The 19,679-nt window shown below is 36.9% G+C and overlaps 1 protein-coding gene across 2 annotated transcripts; it reads right to left on the reverse strand.

Annotated features, from left to right (window-relative positions):
- Positions 1-398: 398 nt before the first annotated feature.
- On the reverse strand, positions 399-17,453 carry LOC109035919 (uncharacterized). 2 transcript variants are annotated; one of them, XM_019049763.2, is made up of 16 exons: positions 17,221-17,453; positions 16,260-16,424; positions 15,222-15,302; positions 14,507-14,604; positions 13,758-13,912; positions 13,227-13,347; positions 12,440-12,594; positions 11,856-12,009; positions 10,923-11,035; positions 9,185-9,281; positions 8,562-8,628; positions 7,413-7,692; positions 5,346-5,386; positions 4,113-4,278; positions 3,505-3,615; positions 399-2,380 (listed from the first exon to the last, which is right to left on the reverse strand). In XM_019049763.2, the coding sequence occupies exons 1-16, from the start codon at positions 17,221-17,223 to the stop codon at positions 1,995-1,997; spliced, it is 2,193 nt and encodes a 730-aa protein (XP_018905308.2). In that variant the 5' UTR covers positions 17,224-17,453; the 3' UTR covers positions 399-1,994. The 2 variants fall into 2 exon arrangements, with proteins under 2 accessions (XP_018905308.2, XP_018905307.2); XM_019049762.2 differs by having other exon boundaries at positions 8,562-8,631; positions 17,221-17,451.
- Between the last annotated feature and the right edge of the window lie 2,226 nt (positions 17,454-19,679).

Here is a 19,679-nt window from a genome sequence, read left to right on the forward strand (position 1 = left end):
GAAACGTAGCCAGTGTGCGTTACAACTCAGAAAACTGAAAATCTCAGTACAGAGGGAAAAAGCTAATTCGAGCATGATTTTCTCTCAAAGAGAAATGCTGTTTGGTGCTACACTAGATATGTAGTTATGAGTCAGTTGTAACTAATGTTGCACCAAACAACGTATCTCTTTGAGGGAAAATTGTGCTCGAATAAGCTTTTTCCATCTGAATTGATATTTTCAGTTTTCTGAATTGTATCGCACGTTGGCTACATTTCCAACTTTCTGTGATATTTTTATGTCAATAACTCTCAAAGTAGCAGGTTTATAACATCAGACACTTTTCAATGTTTCTATTGGGGAAATTCCTTGAAGTGAGGGAGATAACTAGGATTCATTTAAAGCATGTAGACAGCAGATGAATAGAATAACAGTTTATTTTAGCTTAAGTACAAAATTTAATTTCCTTTTTTTATTTTAACAAATTCCAGAGATAAGTTATTGAACGGTTTTAGTGTGGTAAGATATTGGAGTATCTTTCCTATAAGTACATATTTTAATTCTTTTTGCACGGTTTGGGAGGGCATCCAAACATTACTGCAAGGCACAAGTTTTGATTCCTGAGTAAAATCTTTCACCTAGTTCAAAAAATTTGTTTCGCACTAGATAAATACTACAAAGTGGGTTTGTATCTCGACAGATAAACTATAAAACCATGGTGTCTAGAATTTTTGACCAGACTCATTTCCTGATGAGAAACCGAAGTTTTCTCCCACTTCCCCGGAATTATCTAAGGGAAAAGAATATAAGTCTCCAGAGTTCCATATATATGAATATTTATTTTAATTTATCTTGCCGTTACTTTGGCGCCCATTCAAAATTTTAATTCCGATAGCGTTCCTGATGTTTATATTATCTGGTCAATGAAAGTTTCTCCATTCTTTCAATGATTTGAAGCTAAAAATGAGTCATTCAAGAAGTCAATAATAGCGCTCGGTCAGAGTAGACCGCCAACTTTGAAAACGAAATGATCCCTATGCGGTAGAAGAGATTCCCGGTTTCTGGAACAGATTCCCTGATTTTTCCCTGTAAATTTTCATTCCCTCATGAAGCCCGGTTTTCCCTGTTCTAGACACCATGTATAAAACCCTCCTTTATCACAAAGAAACAATTAACTTTAAGACTAAATTAACATGGATTAACATGAAGACTAAGTTCATTAACTGCATTGTTAATTTACTTTAGATCAAACGAACTAAAATTGTAATCTCAAATATAAAAAGAACTCTATTGATCAACTAAAAATTAGGTCATTGTGGCACAGCCTCAGTCATGACAGTTAAACTTATCTACACAGGTGTATTTGACTTCAAAAGAGGTAGTTAAGTACACCAAGAATTACAGGTTTTACAGAATAGTAACGGCTCACTTCTAACTTATTCGGTAAAGCAAAACGAGAGGTCATCCTCTGACTGGGCATGAGTTAGAGCCCATGTCAGATAACTTGTCCTTTTTGCTGTGGGTATAGAATAGGCATTACAGAAAAAACTACAAGTTATCTGACATGGGCTCTAGATTAGATACATGCTCCCAAGGATGAGGCGTCAGATTTTCAGAATTAGAATTAAGTCATTAAGGCAGAGCCTCAGATTGATAAACTAAAAATTGGGATATTATGGAAAATCCATAGTCATGATAACTGCTTAGTTAGAAAGCTAAAGAACGTAACAAAACCAATTTACAGCATAAGAATTAACAATTTACAGATGAAGAGAAAAATAAAGTCATAAGGTTAAGTTGACGGTTTTGGAGTTTTCTTTTTTATCCTCATTTTTCTGTATTTTAAAGCTTTTAGCTAAAACAACATTTAAGACTCTCATATCGGTTGAGATTGAGGGGAAAAATTTACTCATGGACAAAACTTGAGACCACTGAATACTAAACTAGTTGGCAAAGATTTTTATGTAACTTGATTGATGAGAGATCATCATGAAAAATAGTTATAGCAAATAAATTTAAGTAGAAAATGAGTTTGATACGGTTGGCGACTGTGGTACCATTTGCTGATACACAACTGGTTCTGGGAATGTAAACTGAGGAGGGTAAACTGACTGGTATATTCCAGATGGCGTATCTGGAGGAAGACAGGCGCAGTCTACATAACCAACAGGAGGATAGAATGAACTGTCTGAACATTCAGCTGGTGAATAATAGACTGGGGTTGAGGGGGAGTATAGTCCACCAGGGGTCAGGGGTATAATGCTATTCGGCGGTGGAGTTCCTGGCATGCTGAACAACGAAGGAGTGGATGGTTGCGACTGCATGAGAGTGCTCAGACGTGTCACTTGCTGTGGGTGGATGAGTGGTTCATTTTCTAATTTTGTCGACTGCACAGTTTTTGCTGTGAATGAAAGTAGAAAAGAGTGTTGAATGCTTAAATGTGTGTACAATGGCAGCAAACAACGAAGATACAAGTAAAAAATGAGACAATCTGAATCCTTATCATTGCACAAAATTAACATCACTCTGAATTGTAACGTGAAAGAATAGCACCAAGTGACAAATTGCAATGTATCTCAAAAATTTCAATCAAAAAGGTCAAAACTGTCACACAAACTATATAACAGAGAAATAAAAGTCCTTCTGATTCGGTGAGCAAATTAATAAAGTTGATCAAGTGATTTTGACATCTATGGTTGATTTCAAATGTTAAAACTGACAAAAAGAGCTACATCTTCCATAAAGTTCTAAAACTGAAAGCAACCAAATATAGGCAGAAAGCACAGATAAGCAAGGCCCCTCTGGGATTTTACCCTGTTAGTGTATCTGCTGCCTAGCTTTGCATGGAGAGTTTATTTTGAAATAGAGGTGGACTCTCAGGGTAGTGTGGAATATCCCTCCCATTAATTACAGCCTCAACTTTGAGTGCAGCTTTGGCGCTTTGAAGTTGATTATGAGAAAACCAGTGGCACCATCTTGTTTCTCGCAACATTTTACAAAGGAATCAGTACTTAAAGCGGAAATTCCTGACACATGCAAGAACTCCATTAGAGACCAAGGACATAAACAAACTCCTTTAAGTAATCAATGTTACCTGCAGGCTATTTAGAAATGTAATCTTCGTTGATGAAATCATAAAAGATTTACCTGAAATGGAGTTCTGTGATTGATAAAGAGTATTGTTTGATTTCTTTATCCTACCGTTATCAGGCCTGATAATTGATAAACGAAAGGCACCTGCTCTGTTGATCCACAACCAATCAATTGGCCAACTTGGAAAAGGATAAGGAAGAGGAGGAAATCAAAGAATAAAAGCAAGCAACTACAGAACTCTGTTTCACTTAAGTCTAGTCCTGACGCCATTCATAAGTCATTTCTATCGACGAAGGTGCATTTCAACAATTAGCCTGGATACAGTCCTTGGAAATAAGACAAAAATTTTCAGTATTTTAAAATTTTTTTAGTGAGATGAGCTCAATGGAACATTTTAGAGTCCAAACTGAAGAAAGTTTGACTAATATTTACCATTTTGAGGCATTCCTGCAAAGGTTTGAATAGAGGGACACGATTCTTCTGGGACATAAACAGATCCTGAACTAGACATGACTGCCTCTCGCCTTTGTCTGATGGAAGCTCCTAGAACATAAATATACAAGAGAATAGTAAATAAATTTCCCAAAGACGAAGGGGAGGAAAATAGTGATAAAACTCCTAAGTTTTATCACTATTTTCCTCCCCTTCGGCTCAAAAAAGCCAGTAGTGGGTCTGGCTACGTCAGACCACATTACCTTGCTCACCTTGGAAAGATCATTTTTAAATTAGTGAACTATGCCATATTTGATTGTGCGGAACATGTATTTTTTCCCTCTAACTACCAGATTTCTTTTTGAATCAAATAAGTTTTCCAGTCCCTGGAGATCCGCTACAAAGATAGAACGCAGTACATACCTTGCAAATAATACCTCTAAAAAGGTTCAGGTTCAAGGGTTGCCAAAATATTTTCATTGGGACTCCCATGATCAACTAGAGAGTTGAATTGGATTTTCAAAATTCTCTCCCTTTTCCTGAAAAATTGGTTGCTTAAGATCCTTGAGTATCTATAAGCATACAAAACGAAGTAGCGTAATTCTCACCTGTCACTGAGGAAAGTGTGATGTGTTGAGAGCTGAAAGGAGGTAATGATGGTGAATTGCCGACTGGATCTGGAGTGGAGACATTTCCTGGAATCGGGCTGCAGAAGAAAGAATATGGGAGGCATGGAGACGGTGGACACATCATAGTGTTACAGCTCCGAAGGTACTGAAACAACAATTTTAATTTTATTTTGATGAGCAACTTGAAGACCAAGATTTTAAAAACCATATCAGAGTCATTTTTTTTAACAGAGATGAGAGGATGAGTCAAGAAAGAGTAGTTCTTTTGGCTGTAACATCCATGAAATTACAATTATCAGTTAAAGATTAATTAATCTAGGTCATTCTTTTTTCAAAAACACAGTGTGTTTTGTGTTCATAACACAAAATGACATTCACGAACTCATTTTTCTGAGCTATTATGTCATTGGTTGACGACATGTAGATTCATTTGTAAGAGGGATTCGTCTTGGGCACATAAAAAGAATATGCAATACTATATATCAGCGGAGAAACTGCAAAAATGTGTATCTCAGTTGTGGTGTTTCAAAATATCCGCTATTTTAATTTTTAATAGGTGATCTAACCATCATCATGGCTTGAAATTTTCACAGAATATTCTTACCATGGAGGTACAACGTTTAATAGTTTTTCACGTTACGAATTAAGTATGGCAGAAAGTCTGCAATGCCGCGCCGGAAACCGAGATCAGCACTTTTGCAGTTTCACCATTGATACGCACTCATACAGCGAGAATTTAATAATTTCTATCGAAAATACCCTGATTTGAAAGTTTTAAAAACATTCACACGAAGAACCGACAATTTTTATACTATTGGCTGCAGGGCTCTCTTGGGGAACTGATCGACATGCGTCAACGACATTTTCCATTCTCTGAAAATTTCTGCCTGAATTCAATTTTTTGTTGACTGGTAAACATTATTGTTTGTAAGACTTGGGTATCATTAGAAGCAAATGATTTGATTAAACGCAGACCAAAAAATTATACACTCACAAGTAATGTAACAAAAACTGGGATATTGAGACTAGAATTCACACGCCCAAAAAAAAAAAAAAAAACATTCTAAGATTGACCCGCTTGAATGCTTTTCAGCCGTAGGTCTTGTTTTTTACTCAAGTTTTTGCTGCATGTAATGCAAAATCTGCTGAATCATATTGTGAAGTCACAGTTGACACAAAATCATCAATCAATGAGCTAAGTATTTAACTTACCGAGACACCCAAATTATAGAAGAAGCGTAAAGTAGGAATATCTGTGAAAGAGAAAAATGTAAAAATCAATAGCTTGTTCATGAAAATATAAAATAGCTTAAAAATAAGCTAAACAAAAATAATTGATAAGACCAGAAAAAGGGTACATAATGAAGAGACCGGTGTGGAAAAAACGAATTCAAAGTTTTCATTTTTGGTTCAGAACGATTGAAAGAGACTGAAATTGGGTCTCGGTCATAAAGATCAAAATATGTGAGTTCTGGAATGAAATTAAACCATTAGTGAAAAGAGCTTGATGCAAAAACGGCTTTTTTCGCCCCCCTCTGGAAGTTCTTCAGACTTTGTCTATTGATTACTCATACTTGAGCGCTTCTTTTCCCAAATTTTCAGACTCCCAAAAAATTTTGGGGGGGAGCTAGGGGGGGTGGAAGTCAAAACCTGTGAACCTCGATATCTCTTGAACAAAGAAAGATATCGAGGTCCGGTTTGGACGAAAAATCGTCTAAAATTGCATACTTTAAGGTTCTAAAGATCGAAATCCCGATATCACATTTTTAAGTCAACGTATGTGCTTTTTTCCAGTTTTTAGGTCTAGAAAATTTCTTTTAAACGAAAAATTTACAAAGATCTCAATTTTTCATTTGAACCAAAACCAGTTTTTTAAATTGTTCGTCTTTTTCCGCATCCAACGAGTGGTCCATTAAGCAGGGGAACCAAACAATTCCGGAGTTATGATCGATTGAAGTTTCCGCTCAACGCGCGCCGACCGATTTTCGCGCGCAAAAAAGTCGGATTTGACTGTTATTAGATCAGATTGAATGTTCAAACTGAGCAAAATGCTTTATTAGGGACTCTTGAGGGTCACTGAGTTCAGAAATTACGGATACTTCCAAAAAATTCACGTTTTTAAAATTGCAGCTTCGGACAGGACCACTGAGCGGCCGGTCGGCGCTCAGTGGGCCTCTAAAATAGCGCTGCGGAGCTGTAATTTTAAAAACGTAAATTATTTGGAAGTATCTGTGATTTCTGAACTCAGCGACCCTCAAGAGTCCCTAATAAAGCATTTTGCTCAGTTTGAACATTCAATCTGATCTAATAACAGTCAAATCCGACTTTTTTGCGCGCGAAAATCGGTCGGCGCGCGTTGAGCGGAAACTTCAATCGATCATAACTCCGGAATTGTTTGGTTCCCCTGCTTAATGGACCACTCGTTGGATGCGGAAAAAGACGAACAATTTAAAAAACTGGTTTTGGTTCGAATGAAAAATTGAGATATTTGAAAATTTTTCGTTTAAAAGAAATTTTCTAGACCTAAAAACTGGAAAAAAGCACATACGTTGACTCAAAAATGTGATATCGGGATTTCGACCTTTAGAATCTTAAAGTATGCAATTTTAGACGATTTTTCGTCCAAACCGGACCTCGATATCTTTCTTTGTTCAAGAGATATCGAGGTTCACAGGTTTAGACTTCCACCCCCCCTAGCTCCCCCCCAAAATTTTTTGGGAGTCTGAAAATTTGGGAAAAGAAGCGCTCAAGTATGAGTAATCAATAGACAAAGTCTGAAGAACTTCCAGAGGGGGGGCGAAAAAAGCCGTTTATGCATCAAGCTCTTTAATTATTGTCAGGAGTAGAAGGAGGAGTTCTTAAAACAATTTCCGTTGTACTCCCCTCTTTCCAGAAATAGACTATGGGGTGTAGATTACAGGTTTCAGACAGTTTTCGCAGTATAATGCAGAATAACAGAGATATTATGAGACAAAGAATCAAAATCTAAATTTCTTGATTATTAAATGGTAGCCCTTTAGAGGAAGGTTTGGGTGAAAAATGCGACCAGACTTCCTGGATTTTTCCTCCGGTACCGGCTATTGCACTTTCAGATTTGCATTTCTTTTCTCAATTTCAAAAAAAATGTTTTTGCTCCAAATAAAAAAAAAATTCAAGGAGCAAGTTTGGACTAACGCTAATAAAATGATGAATTAGAAATTTTCAGTCAGTTTTCGCAATATAATGCCGAGTAAAAGAATATTATGAGGAATAGAAACTGAATTCACCGGGAAAACGCACCAGAAAGGGGAAGGTCAGATCCATTGTGCATGACGGATTCCAGAGCAGACAGATTGACGATAGGATTAGACGGTTGGTTGCTGCTTGTGTCTGAAGCCAATGGTAGGGCAAACTCGGTGATTGGTGACACACCATCTATCAGGTTCATCAAGGAGGTTTGCTCATTTTTTTCAATTCGTTCTGAGGAAGCTGATTGAGACTCATGCTTGTTGTGGTAGCCATCGCCTGGGTTGTGTGAATCTGGTTTTGAATCATTCATTGTTGAAAGAGGCTCCTGTTTCTGAGAATTGATGAATTTCATATTAGAAAGGTGAAAGCTGATACGAACTGACTAAACTGAGACAGATAAATTACCATTCTATGCTATGTTCACCGCCATACCCAAAGAGGAACAGTCTGATTGGTCTCGATCAGCTGGGAATTTTGCCAGGAGAACTGCCAGCCCATTTAATCGGGATGCAGGGGTTCGGAGTCGGGGTCCAAACCCATTTGCACTCTACTGAACATCGAGCAAGGGAGCCTCCTTTCCAAGGGCGGTCCATATTGGTTTTGTTGATTGGGGCCGGACCACTGGTTGGTTGAAGAAAGGAATTGTCTTAACTAGATTTTATTCCAAGTTGTTAAAGCAAAACAAAAGTCGTTATACTATTTGAGGAAAAGTAAAAATTTGCTGCTCTCCTGTAGAGTTCGACACAGATGCTGAAGGAACGGAGGGATTTTCACAAAGAGGGGGTAGATAGACAATCCAAATGACTAACAAGAACGTCATGTTAAGAATGGTAATAATTTTCTTGTATCGATTATTTAAGCACCTTTTTGTTCTGCGAGCCCTATAAAAAAGATGACCTTTGTCTAAAATAAATCAAAGGATTAACAAAGACAATTCTAAATTTCCTCCAGGCGAGCCTATTGTTGTTAGCCTAATTGTCCTAAGTTACTGTATTGTTGACAAAAGCTTCATCGGTTTTGGCGAATTCACAGCTGTTCAGTTGGAAATAGCTTATGTATTTGTATTGCATGCATACAAATGCAAAGGAGGAGTACACAACATAGCAGGTGAGTTCGACACCAGATTAACACTTCATAACGATTTCTGCCAGCTTGCTTTTTGCAATGAACAACTGGAACCTCTAAGTTTGAAGGACATACCTTGCTAATATTTGTAAACTGATGAGATTTTTCTTCATTTTCTTCACACTCTTTTGAAAAATGATCGCTGCTGAAAAAAAAGAAGAAGAAGAACTGTGAGCTTTGATTGGCATAATCAGTTAAAATCATACTTTCAAGTAGCATTTGATTAAAATCAATAGTGCTAAGCCACATTTTAGTTATTAGAGGATTAAATTACAGCTGGAAATGTACTATTATGAAACTGCTTCCCATGTGACCGCATTTAACTTTGGCTAGTTTCAGGTTTATGCCCCCTCAAATTATGTTTTCCTAAGTTACTCAGCATGTATTAATCAATTGCCATACCATTTTAATATCAGAGCATTTCCTCTGCAAAATTTCGTTTTTTCTACCACCTCGTTCCCAAATAATTTCCCCAAAATACATACAAAATCTACCTCGGACCTCCAAGAAGATAGGACATATCGCCAGGTGACATCTTACGTCAGCCATAAAACAGATGGCCTCTGTGATAGTGACTACATCAGAAAAATATTGAAAATAAACTTAATTTCAAACAATAAAAATTATTCTGCACTGAATGAAACCACTTTCGATAAAAAAAAGGGAAAAAATCACGATCCATAATGCTGTCTTTTCACCTGGAGGATACATGATAAACCTGAGGATCATCATTATTGGTGGTGCTCGGCGTTGGACCAACGTAAAGAGAGTTGTCAGGGTAATCAACATCATCATCTGTAAGAGAAGAAACACTTAAAGTTGCGGAAAAATTACATAGGGTGATCCAAAAGTCTTGTACGTCAAACTGATAGCCCCTGTAACTTTTGGGCAAATTGAGATAGGGACTTAACTTTTGTGAAGGCTTCTAGGTCAAAGGAGCCCCCAAAACTTTAAAAATGATCACCCTGAAAAGAGGCGAAGACCCAAGGGATTATAGGGATGGCGCACGACTTTTGGCTTATCCTACATGATATTCAAGGATCATTAAACATGCGTAAAGCAAACAAGGAGAAATTCCTTCCTCTGATTTTTTCACTTTCCATGGTGAGTGACACTGAAAAGCATTATTGCCTGCATCATAATCATGAGCACATAGGTTCCTTTAGATAAAAAAAAGTTTCTTTTGAGAATCCTTAGAAATTGAATGCAATTCGTTCACAATATTTCTATGATTTCTACCTTCCTAAAACCTTGCTATTTTAACATGGTATCATAAACGTAGGATTTAAAACTTAGGTGAAAACTCGTAACTCCATGAAAAACTGGATATTAGAGCATCCATCCCCTTTGACTTTCTTCAAAGGGAAAAGCTTTATCTCATTGAAAAAAGGAACATATTGTAAATAATCATGAAATTCTTGTCTTTGATACCCTTCTAGCATATAACCATATCATAGGGTATTCCAGAAGTCCTCCCCTTGACTTTTGAATGATTAAGACAGAGAAATGAAACTTCTGCAAAGTTCTTCTCTTTAAAAAAATCATTTCTTAAAAGGTTTAAAATTTTTGGGGCCTCTAACTTCCTTTTTTTTTTCAAATGGTAATCTTTCCTTTGTAATGCAGAAAAGAAAATTTTTTGTGCAAAATTTCGGTCTCTATTCATCACTGTTTCAAAATGGTGGCTGTTCAAAAAAGAAAAATGAACATTTTTAGACCTTATTGATGGAAACACTTGATATTTTGTATCATAGGTTTTTTAAGTCAGATGAAATGCATTTAGCATTATTTTTGCAAAATTTCAATGACAAATTCAAACTGGCGGCAATTAAAGAAGTTGGAAAATCAGTTTATATCCAATTTTTCACAGATTTTGCAACTGAGCATTGTTTGGACACAAGAGAACAAATGACATTAACTTTTCAAAATAAGCAACCCTCTTTAAAACAGCAATACGTTGGCGAGTGTATTGTAAAATGAAAAATATGATTCGGAGACAAATTGATTTTTCTTAATTTTCAAATACTTTCAGTTAAAATTTGCCATAATAATTGTCAAAACTAATTCCACTATGTTTTCCGTGAGTCAAAAAACTCATAAAACAAAATATCAAGTGAATCTTTAAACAAGGTATAAAAATATCCACTTTATACCTTTGAGCAGCTGCCACTTTGAAATGGCGATAGAGACTTGAACTTATTAGCTGTTACTTACGATGTAAGTAAAAGCTATGATGTTACAGTGATGTATTTAAAAAAACAGGGGGACCCAAAAATGAGGACCCTTTCCCCCGAAAAAAAGTTTTCATCAAGAGAGGAAGATTGAGCATGAAAATTACATGCCAAAGTTTCATTTAACCATTCCAAAGTGAAGGGCCTTTTGAGGTACACTGTGCTACAGAATGTGCATCTGAGCTTTATCTTAATAAACATTTCTTACATTCATCAGATGGTGCATTACTACTCCCAGACTGGAGACACTTCTCTTGATAGGTATTTAAAGAAGAGCGGATCTCAGGAAGTAAGGACAATTTTTCATACGGCACGGACAACCTGTAAGATTAATTGAATCATTACAAGGGCAGGAAAAATTTCAAGGAAATAATTAAATTTACAGCATTCCAAAATTTTGTTTCAGAATTTATGATTCTTCAATCAGCTGAGGTTAAAGTATCATTGAACAATCAAAGGAATAGCAAGTTTTTTCACAATAGTTCTGGCTCTCTGGATTCAAAGAGCTTATCGAATTTTCAAATTATAACTATAATCAGGGGATGCATTTTTTAAGCAGTGATGAAAAAGATTAATTTTTGGAGTGATCTGGAAGTTTTCCACTTGACTGAGGACAACAAGTAGAAGCAGATAGATTGTGAGGCATGAGCGAATAAGGGAAATTTCAAGAAATAACCAAATCTTAAGCTTAGCTCTCATGGAAAATGGATGGACTTTTCAAGAGGAGAGAAATGTAAAAAGTATATAGGGTCTTTGTCTCCAAAACCAAGAATGAATTGAAAGGACAAGAGAAAAATGTGTCTTAAATTTTATCGTCTAAGGAATGAAAGAGAGATGTTATTCGGAAATATGGTGTTTCAACAGAAATGCTTTCTTAGCTAGGAAATTGACAGCTTTTTCTAAAGTTTTTATTGCGTAGTATCTTCACATAAATGCAATTTTATGAATGGGCATTGCTTGAAGAAATGGAAGATTTTCCACCCATTTGCTTTACCTCAGCACTTCTGGAAAAGCATTTTTGCTCCCTCACTGTGAGATTTTTTAATTTCACAAAAAGGGTGATATGTCTTAAAAGCGATAATTTAAAACTAATTGTAAGTACAAAATAGTGCATCTAAAAGTGATGGCGGTATTTGCTTACATTTGTCCAAGGGCTTCAACAAAAATGGTAACTGGTCCATGGTCTTCAGACATTTTTTGGATATGGGCAACATAGACAGTTTCTGGGTTTAGAGTTACAAGACACTTAGCGCCCACTTTCAATTCTCGATTGCTCCAATAAGTCAAGCGAAAACCTGAAACAATATGCAATTATCAGAGCACAGGTTTATATTGTTTTGGGAAGAAACTTGATGTTGCAATGACAATAGTGTGAATCTTCTTGAGCATCTGGGAGCTTGTTTGACACATGCATTCGTTTAACGCTGGAAAGTGGAAACAACTATCAAAAGCAAAATTAACAGGCAAAATTTCAGTTTCAGTGCGCAGGAAATAGAGGTATGCTATAACAACCAAAAGTAAGTCCCTAACAAAGTCAACTTATTGGAGGGTCATCTCTTGAGGTCCTGTTAGAACAGTGCGAACAGTTATGGCAAGTAACCTGACAGGATTTCCAGATGCCTCCCTCTTCCTAAGTATTAAAAGTCAAAATTAAATACCTTCAGTATTATAAAGATAGTAACTTGAAAATGCAAATAAGACAACAGAGTACTTGACAGCGCATACCTCGTCTCCCGTCATTCCAAGTATCAAATTCTACATTTCGATAAATATTTGGATCGAGAGATTTTGCTACTTTGTAAGGAAATGGTGTGATGTCCATTTTCAGGAGCTCCTTCGCATTTAGACATTGTTCTCTCATTTCAAGACGCATTGCATACCTAGAAAAAGTATTTGAAAAAAAAGTGATTAGATTGGAAAAAAAGGCAAGCACAGAGTGAAAATAGTGAGTAAAGTGGGCCCATTTATCTTTGAGAAAATTTAATTGCTAAAATTTAGGTGAGCCAGGCTGTACTTCGTTTCTTCAGCACTTATTACATTGACGGTGTAAGTCTGCAATCACATAACTCGGTTTGCGACGTCGCAGACTTCCTGTCATACTTTATTTTTTAAACGGAAAACTACTTAACGGCAATTCTTTAAAACTGCCGTGAGCTTTCTTCTCTGTGCAAAGAAAATTCTGCATGAACTTCATGGAATGATGTCAATTTGTTCTCTTTTAAAAAATTAACATAGAGGCAGAGATTTTCAGACACCGCAAACGAGTCATGCCGACTTACACCATCGACATACTTAAGTATTCAGTCTTAATGGTATGGGGTTGGTTGTTGTTTACAAACAACAAATTCAGTTCCAATTGCTTAATTTTCTGGCTTGGGGCTTAAAATAAATGTATGAATCGTTACAGTATATTTTAATAAATTTATGGCGAGCCATTCCTCTTCCTCTCTTTCAGAACATCCTTATTCATTGTTATTTGTTTTAGTATATTTCCTAAAAGATAATAACTCACCCATAACTGTTGCTGATTTCTCGAGGGTACCTTGTAACTTTATCGTGCAACATCTTATTGACAGCAAAATCCACTTCTTGTAACTTGAAAACTCGCTTGTACAAAATTTCATACACTATTGCTGAAATATAATGAACAAAAAAAATTAAATTTGATCCATGACCCTAGTTTTTACTTATTTATTGATTTTTCATATTGATCATAGCAGGGAGCAAAGAGGAGTTAAAGGTGCGTTCCAAATAGTACACAAGGTTTTAATCAAGTCAAATAGACATAGACAGAGGGTGACCTTACATTGATTGACTTCTTTTCCCTACAATCTCATGACAAATCACCAAGTAGAATTGAGTCAAGTCACCAGTTTGAGATTTTGTCAATTGTTAACTCAACATCGAAATATTTTATTTAAAACATCAAGAGCAACAAGTATGCATGGACAGCTCAAGCAATTTGAGGAGCTTGATTTGCAGATATTGGGCAAAAAAGTGGGAGGTTGAACTCCAAGTCAAATATAATAAGGAGCATAAGTACCTTGACAAAACGCTGCATTTGCAATGTGCTGCTTACTATGAACTGAGTCATAATGACTGTCCTTTGAGGCCCATAGGTGGATTACTTTGTTGTAACCATAATTGGTCAAACTGGATGGAGGATGGCCAATTTCCTTATGTAAGACGAAATCATACCTAAAACAGGATATATTTCTCTTTATTTAATTTCTCCACTTTCATATTTTTGCAAATAAAACATGATATTAATTTTACTTACCCTATGGCTAACCTAGGCCACATTTGTTGAGTATCAGATACTTTTGGGTCATTCCATGACAAATCAACCAGAATTTTTTACTTCCTCTCCTATAAATGCTTACATGCATCTAACCTTCATCTTTCTCAATCCATCAAACTATGTGCAAATCATCAACTGAAGCCAATAAAGTTTTACCATCCATTCAATTGTAGAAAATAAGAATTTCATAATTGATTCATTTTTAAATGATTGGCAAGCGCTGCCAACACATAGTGTTGGCACTTTCAACTTGCAGATTTTTTTCCTTGAATTGGCTCAAATTACACTGAGAGAATAAATAAAAAAGTCTACACTCATACAGGTCTTAAGAATATTAATTATTTTGGCAAAGAACATTGTATGATCCAATTGACAATGTATGGAGCCTGCAAGGGACAAAAGTATACAGCTGCGAAAGAAGGAATGAAGGAATAAGTAAATTAATACATGCTCTACATAGGAAAAACTACAAAAAAATAAATTTTACTCACTTGTGGATAATGGATAGTAACTGAATTTCCAATTCTCCACTTGGTTCCCGTAAATTTTGGAGGTGCTCAATTACATCCTCAGAGGAAAAATTCAAACGCTAAAACATCAAAATATATTGATAAAGAGGGATAAATTAAGTCTAAATCTGCATTCTTCTTGAAAAATAAAAGTAGGTTCATAAAATGTTTTTCACTAATTTTAATTCCATTCTGAAAATTTAACAACCATATTTTCTTTACAGACAGCCCTTGCTCTCTTCAGCGAACTCAGGAAAAGCAAGTTTTCAAAAGAGAAAATAAAAATTAGTCACAGACAACATTTTTTTCAATTGTGATTATTGAAGGAATGACAACTTGAAAAATTGTTGATGCTTCTAAAAATGTTGAAGGGAATTCTATCCTAGTTGATGTAGTAGTTACTACACAGACACAAATAGAACACGAGACTTTGACAAAAACTTTCGGGTCAATTTCTTTTCCCCTTATACCTTTGCACCAAACCTAACCCGGTATCACATATGTGACGATATTTTAGCCATTTTTAGAACTAAGGAGAAAACTAAGCGTCATCCTATTGATTCCAATGTAAATCAGAAAAATATACATATTTTTGGAGCTCTCGGTCTTATGACAGGTGTGCGAGAGGACTTCTAAGTTGAAAAGGGAACTAAAAAGAAATTAAGGAGAGACTACAAATAATGAACTGTTGCCTTACTTTTAGATATTTTGGATTCTTCATACAAAATTCGATGCATTGTTTTCGTACATGCATATGAAACATTTGGGTTAGATAAACCTGTAAAACAAGAGAGAAAATAAATTTTAATTTAACAAATAGAATGAATCACCCCTTTAGAGCAGGGCCAGTTTGAAAAACTGTTTACAGCAGAAGTACTGTAAATAGACTGAATGCATTAGACTGTAAAAGAGATGATAATCTGAAAGTGTTTGACAAATAAGTAAAAAAAGACGGACTGATGCAGGTCGAATAATAAAGATCTGTTGGACAGCATCTGTGGCTGCAAGCCATGACTGAGGGTAGAGAAAAAATGAAATTCCATTCCATAGTCAGGAATTATTTTATTCAACAATCAATTCTAAAATTTCACTAGAAACACAACGGTGCTTCTAGGTTTGTCTACAATCAACCCAGCTGGTAAAATTAGCGAATCCTAAAATAAGGGGCTCGGAGGACAAAGCGCATAGGTTCAGATTTTGCAATTTCAAGAAATGCATATTTAAAGTTTCAAAATTACATGAGGCTTCATGGTAGAAAGTGCGTTCAAACTCACATCTTGATGCTTAAAAATTGGATTTAACCAGGAAATTTTCTTGGAATACTTATCAAGACTAAATTTATTCAACTAATATTGATGGCCACAGCTCGAAACAACATATCTCCGTCTGCAACCTTGCAGACTTCCTAGTATATTTTACTTTTCTTTTGAAAATCGGTCATCGTAATTTCTTGAAAAATTCCTTGATTTTTCTACAAAAAATTTCCTGACTTTTCACATTGACAATTGGCACAAGTAGAACAAAAACTGAAACATTTTTGGTAATAATTTCACTGCAAAGTGCAAAAAACAGAGACATGTGAATCTTTTTCCTTCAGGCATCAATCATTCAAAATTATTCCCCTACGCACTAGTCAGAGTGTACTTAGTTCACACCGAGAGCATATAACCATAGTCATAACTTGTGATTTTAAGGCACTTTTTTGAGGAGAGCGGTAAATAAAAATAATAAATACCTGCTCAGCTATAATACGGTACAAGCATGATGCGTCTCGAGCTGTATGCTTCCGGTACAATCCTTGATGATCCAGCCAAACATCCACAGGATCCACAGGTTTCATCCATGATTTAAGTTGACTGGGATTTATTAATGAGGTAATCAACTCTCCTTTTAGGGTTTCCTAGAGGAAGAAAAAGAAGAAACAATGAAACCACACAAAAAGAAAACTACAAAAATAAGAAGCACAAATATGTCTTTCATTAATTTAGGGTTGAAGGGATTAAATGAACCCACACCTGCGGGGCGATTATTGAAATGATATCGACTGTATGTCAGCGCTTTGTCGTGTCGCGCCATCGACTAAGCCATTGCTTAGTCGATGGCGCGACACGACAAAGCGCTGACATACAGTCGATATCATTTCAATAATCGCCCCGCTGCCGCACCAATACAAGAGTTAAAATATACTTAGATGACCTACAGTCTTAAGCAAGGACATTGAGGACAATGGCAAAGAATCTCCTTGAGAAATCATTTGGCAAGCTAGAGATCAGACGATGAAAGATTGATGAATTCTTCAAGATACCTTGAGTTTCTCTGTAGGTAAGAGGTATCAAACACGAACAAAGTATTTGACAAATTTTCTGGAGGAAATTACTACTGATCTTGGTTGTCAGGTACATATATAAGATGGTATCGAGGTGTTTACTTGGATGTGCAGAGAAGTAATAGAACATGAATTAAGTTTAACATTTTTCAATAAGTTTCAAGCCTTTAATTGTGTAAAGTCCTCAGACAAACTATGACATGAGAAAGCAATTAAGTAAGCTTAGAGTTATTCATTAGGCACAGGGCTGAATGGGCATGGTAATAGCACCAACAGCTTTTGGACAGTGGAAGAATAGACTGCAATGGAATGTAATGAATTAGCATATAAAAGCGTTTTGATGATAGAACTTTTCCAGTAGTTAACTTACCATTATAGGGAAAGATAACAACAGACGTAACAATCAAAACATGGTAAAATACGGTATAAAAAGACACAAAATATTCAGACTACAAAATCACCGGCGGCTGGAAAAGATGATTGGGTATTTGCTATCTTGATTACAAAGAGAAGAAACTTTCGTTCGAGACTTCTAATCTTTTCAACACGGAAAATACCCGAATCGACGCACACAGACACACGCACACGTGCGAAGAATAGGTTCAGCAGACTTTGAGAGGGATAAGCGAGAATGGGAGAGGGAAGAAGGGTAAGGCCGGCGCGGGCTGGCGACAACCTGTCTGCTCGGAAATCAGGAGCTAGAGCGTGGACGCGGTAGACAGCGCGGAGCCTCCAATCCATGCTGCCAAGTCTAACGCTAAATCATGAATATTTACGCGCCAGGAACAGACTACCCAATACTCCCAATACTCCCAATACTCCAGATTCCTCTGCCCTTGCCTCACCCGAGTAATTTTTTCCATCTACCCGTCCCACAATTTATACAAATGTGCCATTTCACTCAAACTTAAGACGTGGGGCGAGAAGGGGGCAAGGGTTGCGAGGAGAAGATCAAATTTACTTGAAAGGAGGGAGGGTGAGAGTTAAAAAAGGAACCGATAATGCCATCAAATCTGACGTAAAGGCGTACCTCAATTTTTGCGTGAGCCTTGTGCTGCGTATGACTTTATGCTTTTCGGGGCTTATGCGGTAACAGAGACGCCCTTACTTCAAAGGAGCGACGAAATAGAACACGGAAAATAGGTCAAATTGCAAGAGCAAAGGGGTTATTTCCTGCCTCCCCCTGCTTTCTCAACTTGACATCCCTCACCTCTCATGAGGCATTTATGCTTCATGAGGAGTATGCACGTATCAAAATAATGCAAGTATATTCGCACAAATAGGACCCGTATTATTTTCTGAAAAAACGCGCGCGTCCCAGGAGGGGAGCTTCAAAGGCATAGCCCCCCCCCCCCCCATCGCCCCGACCTCCCCCTAGGAAAAAACCGGCGCGGAGCCTAGCGGAACGGCGGTTATTTTGAGGATTTCACTTCCGCAAAAACCGTTCTTTCACTTTTAGACCCTTTCTTTTGAATATGATAGGTACTGCTTAAACAACTGAAAATTTGAGAAATGCTTTAAAATTGTAACATACATTTAACGTGGCGAAATAAAATTTGTGGTCCGATTTTAAAAAACCTCCGTTTTGGATTTTGGCCCATGAAACAGATCAATCGGTCACGACTTTGATCCGTGTGAGTACAGAAAAAACGATTTGTAGTTATCTTGAGTGCGAGCCCTTCTTAGAGGTAGTTGATGATAAAATTTTCCAAGACACATGAATATTTTTGAATAGGCACACTTTTCCCTCTTTTCGCGTGGTAACATCAGATGCTTTTAAAATTTCCAAAACTCCCCTTTATGGGCATCCCAAATGGGATAATCACACGAAAGGAGAAATGTGAATTTTTCGAAGCACACTTTTCTCCTGCTCGCTGCGCATTTTCAATGTTTATGTTTTTCATCTGGGATTGAAAAAAATCTGCCTTCATGCACTCTGAAGTACGTAACTGCAACGATTTTTTGACATGAATTGGGTATGATTCCCGATTTTGAGTTCAAATTCTTCAGCAGAACTGTTTTATTCCCTGACGTCTCTTAATATTACACTGGTCTGCAAAATAATCTTTTCCTAGACAACGCTCGAGATGGGACAGCCATACCAATTATGAGTAATTTTTAGCTTGGAGTCCGAGAATGACCTCTGATTTTTAACCTCACCTTCCAATTTTCCTCAAAAACGGGATCTACGGACCAGGGAAAATTCTATTTCTGCATACTGTAGAAAAACCAGGGTAATGTTCACAGACCTGCCACATCCCATCTCAAGCCCTGGCACCAGTTTTAAGGTCCGGGCCTTGACAAGGGTTACATGTGAATTCGAAGTAGTGTGCCACGGACCCCTCTGGACCCAATATCCCCCCCCCCCCTTGAGGCAGACCTGGATGTTCAAATTCAGCAGCCCAAATACCTGCACAGGAAATTATGCATTGCAAACCTATAAAATTTTCCACGCTGGGTCTTATAACAAAATTTTTCGAGTTAAATGGCATAATCCGCCCTTAGACCGATGGCTGGATTTATGTAATTGCCGCCCCTAGGCCATCAAGATTTTGCCACCCCTACGGCTTGTCGCCGCGCTAGAGGGGAAGGGGGGACATGCTGTTTGTAAATTGCGTACCCAACACATTTTTAGAATGGGTTGAAAAAAATCGGATGGTATGGTTTGTTTTTCATACTTCGAATTCCGGATTTTGCTGGCCAGGTTGTACCGACCTACATCACGAGGTAAACAATCTTCAAAATACAAGCACCTTCTTTCCTCTCTCTATGGTATTACATACCCTTTACAACTGCAGTGGGGTGGTGTTTGCAACAATTGTCACTCTA

This window comes from Bemisia tabaci, chromosome 2 (assembly GCF_918797505.1).
Source record: "Bemisia tabaci chromosome 2, PGI_BMITA_v3".
Classification (NCBI taxonomy): Eukaryota; Metazoa; Arthropoda; class Insecta; order Hemiptera; family Aleyrodidae; genus Bemisia; species Bemisia tabaci.

Excerpts from the sequence above, each read along its gene's own strand:
- LOC109035919 (XM_019049762.2), bottom strand. Across the intron at positions 12,595-13,226 it reads GAAATCAGCAACAGTTATGG|GTATGCAATGCGTCTTGAAA; the intron begins GTGAGTTATTAT and ends TACTTTTTCTAG. Across the intron at positions 11,036-11,855 it reads GTTGAAGCCCTTGGACAAAT|GTTGTCCGTGCCGTATGAAA; the intron begins GTAAGCAAATAC and ends TTAATCTTACAG.